At 30.9% G+C, this 9,431-nt stretch overlaps 1 protein-coding gene across 1 annotated transcript; it reads left to right on the top strand.

Moving 5' to 3' along the window:
• Window positions 1-6,384: 6,384 nt before the first annotated feature.
• Window positions 6,385-9,178, top strand: LOC149616213 (uncharacterized). The gene is made up of 3 exons (XM_089856973.1): window positions 6,385-6,502; window positions 7,621-7,981; window positions 8,684-9,178. The coding sequence occupies exons 2-3, from the start codon at window positions 7,623-7,625 to the stop codon at window positions 8,736-8,738; spliced, it is 414 nt and encodes a 137-aa protein (XP_089713099.1). The 5' UTR covers window positions 6,385-6,502; window positions 7,621-7,622; the 3' UTR covers window positions 8,739-9,178.
• Window positions 9,179-9,431: the final 253 nt, after the last annotated feature.

Raw genomic sequence — 9,431 nt, 5'->3', positions numbered from 1 at the left:
CAAGAGGGAGGTTTTCTCGATCGACAGCGCCAGTTTGCTTACGGGAAATACGCTAAGCTCAGAAAACCATGATTCGGTTGGATTCCTTTCCTTATCTTCACCCATTTATCTTTCCTAAACTTGTTTATTTTTAAGTATTCGTTATTTGGCGACGTACAACGAGAAATTTGAGAACAATAATAGAAGTTTAAAAACTATACGAATCTCATTAAAAGTTAAGGCCATTTTATGAAATATTAAATGATAATTAAAAAAATATTTATGGTTAAAATACATTACGCATATATAGCATATGAATAAAAAATATAACATAGATGAGGTTACCTACGTTTAAGAAAATACCTGGTACGTTGTGTGTCGACTTCAATTGGGCCAATTTTTTTTTGAATTATGCACTTCTTCTCTTCTCAAATAATACAAATTTAATCTTTACATCATTAAAAATATATTTATTTCGCTATAAAATTGGTTATACCCGAAATATAATTGTGAATTTTTGTCTTACTAAAAGTATAATGACTTTATTTAGTGACTTCTATTTTATATACGTTGTTAATTTCAGGTTGTTATTTTGCTAGTCATTTGTAGTAATTTACGAACTTAGTAAATTACAAGAAAAAAATTTACCAGAAAACTTACTTAAATTTTAGCTTCTTGGAAGGAAAAAATTAATTTTAGTTCAGTAAACGATGAAAAGATGGGGTTTTAAAAGGTATAAGAAAAATTACTAAATAATTTCAGTGGCACTTCCCTTTAAGCAATTGGTTTTCAACAGTCACTAAGAAACTTGGTTTTATGAATTTCAATACCAATTTTATTAAACTTCAAATGTCTTTAAACAGTCAGTAACCAGATTTTTTTGTTTAAAAGATGTTAGTTTAGTGAACGATGGAAAGATGGGGTTTGAAAGGTACATTAGAAAAATTTCTAAATAATTTCAATACCACTTTCCTTAAAGAAAGTGGTTTTCAAAAGTCACCAAGAAACTAGGTTTATCATTCAGTCTGTAAGGGCTTCTACTTTCATAGATATAAAGTTAATTGGATGGGATTAATAGTGCTTTAGGCCTTTGATTGTAAATCAACAATAGGAAGTTTAAAGCATAAATAAGTTAGTGACCCAAGAACGTTTTAGCTACGTCGTTTGATGAGGCTATTAGTTTCACCTGGTCTGTTGTTGTAGTTGGTGTAGGAGAAGCAGTAGTACCAAATATTTCGTTCGTCTTTGAATGGATACTGAAAAGGGAGGATTGTGGCAAGGTTATATATTTTAGTTCGTTCGCATATTTAAAATGAGAGGATGATAGTCGTAAGGTTAAGCATAGACCATTTCATAAATTACTTGGAGATAAACCAACATACTGGGGCCGCCATTAGAGTATTCTTCAATTAACGCCGTATGGTGCACGTGTTCGTTACACTCGGAAGACAAACCGACTTACACTGCCTCTTGCGGTGATCTTGGTGCAAAAGAAATAGACTCTTATAACGGCCCTGCCCCTGTGATATTTGCTTTCCTATGGCATTACAGGAATGGTCTATTGTGAATTGTATTTTTCGTGTGCTCGTTATATATTTTTAAAAAGAGAAACCATCCCAAAATTTTATAAGGATAAACTTGAAAAAATGGCAAGACCTTTGATCTACACTAAACACTGGTCTCGATTTCATTAGAATTTTTAGAATGAAAGGCCGATCGAATTTTAAAAATAAATATTCTAGTTTAGATTTTAATGATCCCTCACGCAAAATGAAAACATTATTTTTTTCCTTATTCTAAACTCCGACATTGATCTTCTAACAGTTATAATTCCCAGAGGCGAGGAATACTGGTTTTCTTGAATTAATAAATTCGCTAACCTCGATCTTGAAAGAAATAAAAAAGAATTGTACTATAATGCTGTTTTTAAGCCATTATGATAAGAAAGTATTTTATTTTTATACAGGGTGTTGGTGTTCTACAGTGGGTTCTATGGTCAATTTTGAGTCGAAAATGTTATATGACATTTTACCCTAAGATACACCCTGAGAAAGTAATGATTGTTTTAAGGTTTGACCCCTTAAATAAATTAAAGTTGTCTTTTAATTTTATGAGGTCATACGTGAAACACTTTAATCATAACTAGTAAACAGTGGTCTGAACGACAAAATCTCATAGAACATTTTCGACCCAAATTTTCAAATAGAACCCACTACACTTCGGATCTACCACTTTTTTATTTGCAGCACCCTGTATAGTTAGATTCTCATTAAATACAGTTTTAAAATTAAAAAGTAAAACTTGACGTAAGGTAAATTCGTGTAAAGAGTAAAAGGGTGTGTTTTTATAAAGGGGACTAATGACCTCTATCGTTTCGTTAATGATTGAAAGATAAAACCATGTTGATATTATGGCTCTACGTTGTTTTGAAGTTCAAGTTTTAACCCGATTCTTAAACTTTACGACACGATAAAGGTTTAACCTTGATCTTTAGTATTTAAGAATTAAAAAGATAAAATGATGTACTATTTATCTTAACTTAATATTGAACTTTTAAAACATTTAATGTCCCAAAGTAAATTTAAAAACTGATTTTTTTTTCTTTCAAAATAATTGAACACTAAACACGAAATATAAAAAATTCAGAAAGATAATATTTTCATAAAATGTTTTTATTCATTTACCAAAAACAACTTCGATTCCATTGATGCTTCACAAACTGATTGTTATTAATTCTGTTAGCCTGTTGTTATGAGTAATACACCAAAAGTGCGGAAATATTGTCCGTCCAAAATTTAAAGCATCAATTGATTTACAATATCCATCTAATATCATATTAAATTTTAATTTTCATAACACAAATTAAAAGTGTTAAATTAATTCACGTGGTTGAATAGTAAACCCATTTAATTAGATAAATTAAAAAATATTTCTGCAATAACTTTTGATGGAAGTAATGATCTCAAATATATCATCAAGATACCGAAATTCATTCATGCGTTTAAAAACTCATCATTTATCGTAAAACATGAGGCATCAGTTATCTTAAAACATGTAGCATCAGTTATCGTAAAACATGTGGCATCAGTTTTCGTAAAACATGTAGCATCAGTTATCGTAAAACATGTGCTATCAGTTATCGTAAAACATGTGCTATCAGTTATCGTAAAACATGTGCTATCAGTTATCGTAAAACATGTAGCATCAGTTATCGTAAAACATGTAGCATCAGTTATCGTAAAACATGTAGCATCAGTTATCGTAAAACATGTGCTATCAGTTATCGTAAAACATGTAGCATCAGTTATCGTAAAACATGTAGCATCAGTTATCGTAAAACATGTAGCATCAGTTATCGTAAAACATGTAGCATCAGTTATCGTAAAACATGTAGCATCAGTTATCGTAAAACATGTGCTATCAGTTATCGTAAAACATGTAGCATCAGTTATCGTAAAACATGTAGCATCAGTTATCGTAAAACATGTGCTATCAGTTATCGTAAAACATGTGCTATCAGTTATCGTAAAACATGTAGCATCAGTTATCGTAAAACATGTAGCATCAGTTATCGTAAAACATGTAGCATCATAAATAAAGCTACCAGAATCAACGGTTATTTATAACAAGCCTTTGTAATCTTTCAAAACGTATTTCAATATTTATTTTTATTTTGAACTATTGTTTGAACTGATGTTAAACCTCAAATTTCCCCACATCTAAAGTGCCTACTTCCTAACTAAATCCTTCTTAAGCATAAAAAACTTTTGTGTTCGGTCAGAAACTTCCGAATAAATACGAGTAAAAAATAAAATTATAGAAAAGGAAAGCGAGTTTTGTCCTTTTAAAAAATTAGTTGCTTAACACAGCGTGAAAAGTAAAACAGTTCCCTATGACACACACTTCACGTTAAAAAAGAAAGCGTTCTAAAATTGACGCAGTCCATTCTAAATTTTGTTTTTTGATGCGTACCGTTCCTCTAGGCGTTGAGGCCTCAGAAACATAGAGAAAACCAAAAGGAATAGAAACTGAAACTCCATAACAATGGATGACTTTTAAGGAGATTTGTATATGTTTTCAATATTTTTAGACCTTTTCCAAGGGATTTAGACGGAACATCGTAGACGAAAAGACGTAACCAATCCACTAAATTCCTTTTGTTCAAGCCATATCGAACGTCATTGGATCCACATACCTCCGAAAACGATTTAAAACTAGCGTTAGGTTTTCTCTATATTAAATTCAGGACTAAAGCAAGCAGCATTTGTTAATAGAGATAGCACGTAAAATTATTAAAAAGTACTTTATTTACACAGTTCATATAGAAAAAATACTAATATTATTAAGTTTTTAACTTAATAATTTTTACCATTAATAATTAAATTTTTACCTTTAATTATTAATCTTTTTCTTTTAATTATTATTTTTTTCCTTTTAATTATCAAATTTTTACCTATGAATTATTAAATTTTTACTTTTTAATCATTAAATTGTTACCATTTAATAAATTTTTACCTTTTCATAAATTTTACCTTTCAATTATTAAAATTTTTACCTTTTAATTATTAAAATTTATACTTTTTAACTATTAAAATTTATACTTTTTAATTATTAAATTTTTACCTTTAATTATAAAATTATTTATAATTAACGAAGTTTTTTAGATGTTACTGTGCTTGCTTTTTATGCCTTAAACTATTTGCTTTCGTTCCACCATGACTTATTCTGGTTATACGAATAGACACATCATATCTGGTTCAGTAATGCAATTTTATATGACTATATTATTTAATCCTTGTTTCTTGAAATATATTCCAACCGTTTCGGGGTGAACGAGTCTGTCCAAGAAAACCGGTATTGATAAAAGACGTGCCGACGACTCAACTAGTAATGCCCTTTAGATTCATTCAACTGTTAAAAATTCTGGTCTATTTTGGGTACATACCCTTGATCGTGGCATATATTTGATACGGCCTAATGCAACGCGCGCGTTTTGGTGTCGCACTAAGTATACGCTATCTGTTATCAATAAAAAATTAGCGTAGGGAAAATTAATTGTTGCGTAATCGTCAAGTACAACGCGTGGCATTCTAATTATTTTTAATTTAACAAAATGTAGCAGGAATTATGCAAGGACATTATTCTAATCAATGGGCTCTCTCCAAGAAAGTTTTACTATCTTGGAATGCTGATTGCACTAATGACTTTTTACGCAAACAGTTGAGATATGTTTAGATTTTAGTGCCATTAACCGTTCATAGAGGATTACCGTTTCATATGCTCATTTAAGATCACACATTTTTAACAGATATCTGTTTCATCTTCATGCAGTTTCTGATTATTTCATAGTTTACTTGCTTCTAATTTGACGGACATAAGCTGAGCTCAGTATAGTCAAAATATGCTGATGAGGTAAAGTGCCTACATGTTAAGCGCTACTTGAGTCGATCCATTGCTAGTAATAGTAAAAGGTTTATTCAATTTTCTATTTAATATTCTACCACGTATTTGTAAACCAATTAAATCATTTAAGAAATTCGGTTGCTTACACGTAATATTCTCGATTTTAAAAAGATTTTCATAATCCTTGATTATATGAAGCATGTCATAATAGACATCTAGTTCAGATATTTACATTTTGTGGCGATGTACAGTTCAGATGTTTATATTTTGTGGTGATGTAAAGTTCAGATGTTTATATTTTGTGGCGATGTTCAGTTCAGATGTTTATATTTTGTGGCGATGTTCAGTTCAGATGTTTATATTTTGTGCCGATGTACTGTTCAGATGTTTATATTTTGTTGCGATGTAAAGTTCAGATGTTAATATTTTATGGCGATTTACAGGTCAGATGTTAATATTTTGTGGCGATTTACATCATTCATTAATTTGAATGAAAATATAACCTAAAAATATATATTAGTTAAAAGTAACAATTGAATATTACGCTTATTTTCCTTAATACTAATATATTAATAAATTCATTCAAATATATGCAAATAAGATTAATCTGTATTTTAATACGAAGCCGCCCATTTCCTAAAATTTAATCGTCTAGCCGTTATATCATACCGTTAATTCCATTATTATTATTTTTCTTTTTATGAAAATTACATCATGGAACTCGAGTCAAATTTGGAATATTTTTCTTTCTTTTCTTAAGACTTTCTCGAACACACCTTCCTCATCATCAAAAGATGCCAAAAATTTGGTTCGTATAGGCCTATGTTTGAATTTTGGAACCTATATTTATTTTCTGAACCTTGGTGAACGTCCTCAGATGGGGAAAAGTGTAAAATGTAGAACCAAGCTCCGCGCAAAAAAAAAAAAAAAATAACGCTAGCGGCAGGAAAAATAATTTATCAAAAAAAGGAAAAGTTGTACCGTCGGTGAAGGGATAAAAAAATTAGTTCGGCCCATTTGAAAAGGATAGCTTGATGGACTTCCCACTATAAAGACTGAGCGAAACATCATCTTAAGCTCATTACATCTTCGACTTGAATTCGAAAAAGATCGGACGAAAGTAAGTTTAGATTTTAACTTTAGCTTGCAATATCGAATTATCCATAATACAGCTATGGTTAATTCAATATTTAACTTTTTGGTTTATACAGTTTATTATTTTTTAAAATAATAGATAATTTTATAAAAATATTGGTAATATTGAATTGTCCATAATACAGCTCTGGTTAATTCAATATTTAACTTTTTGGTTTATACATTTTATTATTTTTTAAAATAATAGATTTTTTTAAAATAATATTGGCAATATTGAATTGTCCATAATACAGCTATGGGTAATTCAATATTTAACTTTTGGTTTACACATTTTTCATTTATTAAACTTAAATCCCACAATAGAAAATTTTATAATAATATTCTCAATAATTTTAAATAAATAATTAAAATTAGACTATTGAGAGTAACAAAAAAAAATTATATTTAAATTTGAGTTCAAAAGGTAAAGCATACGAAGGGGATAAAAATTAGTCGCCCCTTTTTAAGTCGAATAATTTGAAATAAGGTTGACAAATTTAATAGTATTATAGCATTTTCTGAAAATATATTTCATAAAATTTGTGGATTATTTAATTTTAAATAGTTGATTGAGAATATATTTAAAATCCCTTATTTCAATTAGCAGTGATATGTATACAGGATTTTTCTGGTAAGTCTGTTGTAAATTAAGGAGGATGTTCTTTGGGCGGTTTTGAGTCGAAAATGTTCTATGACAAGTTGCCGTTCGGGCCACTGTTTTCAAGTTTAGATTAGAATATTTTACAAATTTATTTTGAAACTTGAAAGGCAATGCTAGTTTAATTTAGGGGTCATCCCTAAAACACCCAAATCATAACTCGAAAACAATCATAGGACATTTTCGACCAAAAATATCCCAGCAACATCCCCCTTAATTTATGGCAAACTTATCAGAAACAACCTGTATATTTAATTTCAAATACAAAAAAATTTATAACTCATTAAGCAAATTTTTTTACAATTTCAAGTATTTAAAACATATATTAGTCGAATTTATTATTCCAGTAATCTAACATAGCTTAATTCAACATTAGTCTGCATTAAACGGAATTTTTCAAACGTGTGTCACAAAGAGTGTAATTTAAATTATTATCATTTCAATAGACATGGCATCATCGAAGACATTATACGCTCTACTGTCTGTCCTCCTCATATCAAATGTCGTTATTCAACAAGTTGCAGCTGGAAAATTAAGACGAATGGCAGCATTGGCAATTTTACTAAGAACGGCTCAAGGCTTTAGAGGAAGAGGTGGAATGCAAGGAGGTGGTATTCCTGGTATGGGAGGCTTCGGAGGCGGAATTGGAGGTCTTAGAAACCCATTGGCTGCTCTTGGACTTGGTGGAGCAGGTGGATTAGGTGGAATGGCCGGATTAAGAGGTCTCGGAGGTGCTGGTGGACTTCAAGGTCTACAAGGTGGTGGTGCCAACGGTGGACTCATTCCTATGCCTGAGCTTGATGAAGCGTAAGTTTTTAAATCACATGTTATGAAATAAATATAGTACCTCTCTGAGGTTCTAATTTAACTTTGTGGATCTAAACTGAAACAATGTTTGCTAGCCCCAATATTGACGGAATTGAAACCCGACAGTCGACGTTTATTTGTTTACCTAACTTAACCCTTTAGCCATTAATAACATACAAGTAGAAATTGAGAGTGAAACTTAAATCCACTCTTGTTATAATTTATTTAATCACATAAAATTGATAAAACTAGGGCGCTAAATCGTACTCTAGTTTAACCAGAAGTATGATAAGGGACTAGAAGTAAAGCGATCTAGCATTGGTAATAAATCCTGGCACTAGTGAACAATTTTGAGGATTTTATGCCGATTCCATCGCGCCTACACTAGAGAGAAAAAAAATTGGTCGAGTTCCAAAAAATTTATTACCACCTTCCCCTCAACCTAAAGCCGCGGAACACGGACGCGGGTGCTTGAATCTAGTTCGGCCGTCTTCCGCCGCGAGCGTCGCACGTTTTTGAGGGAAAATTCAGAAACCGCTACCAGAGGGCCAACTGTTGGTGTGCTATCAAGAATATTCACTTTAGCCAAGTGAAGAATTTGGTCACCTCGATACTTCTAGTCCCTTATCTTACTTCTGGTTTAACTTAACGTTAAGTACTACCATTGTTGCGACAAAACTAATCTTCTATTTCAAATTGCAGCGTGAACAATGGCGGTGGTGGTAGCGAGGACGACTTATCTTCTTTGCAAGTCTAATTTTCTTGGACTTCAATGCCCTACCTCAATCTGGTCGTTGCAAAACAAATTTCCTATGATAAAATATATATTTACGCCAATAGGAATTTACGTATAGTTTAGGTTTATGTATGTTAATGTGAAGTCATCTTTTAAACTTACAAATAATTCATGTTTAAATACCTTATGTGATAGAAAAGGCCTTTTCTAATTTCATACTCATCATCACGCGTAATGAATACGTGTTTTTATCTAGTTTTTAAACAATCACGGTTTTAAAATATATAGTAACACATATATATACTAATGCAAGGGAATTTTATATAACCACTACCTTAATTTATTGTAAATACGTTTCGTCTTTGTTTGTTTGTTTTATTTTATGTTGTAAATAATTTTGTGTTTGTCGTTTTGTTACAGTCACGTGCTGTTGTTTTTGTGTGATTAAAAATTTTAAAATGTATAAAGTTTTTTCGTTTAATTATCACTAAATAGTTTTGGGTAATTAGCCTATTATATAATAATAATGTCGGCTAATTAAACTTGATGTAGAGGGTGGAAATCTTCCTAACAGGGATGATGTCAAAGGTATTGTAATTGCGATACCATTTATTGATATGGTATCGCTTCAACTCTGGTCCATCAAGCACTACAACACAAAAGTTTAACGTAGCTGGCTAAGTAATGGGTTTCGAATACATGTTTTGTCAGTCC

This window comes from Phalangium opilio, unplaced genomic scaffold (genome assembly GCF_054372755.1).
Source record: "Phalangium opilio isolate 3A_F unplaced genomic scaffold, DU_Popi_V2 ptg000217l_1, whole genome shotgun sequence".
Classification (NCBI taxonomy): domain Eukaryota; kingdom Metazoa; phylum Arthropoda; class Arachnida; order Opiliones; family Phalangiidae; genus Phalangium; species Phalangium opilio.
The sequence above is the reverse complement of the archived record's forward strand: the minus strand, read 5'-3'. Positions and strand labels throughout refer to the sequence as shown.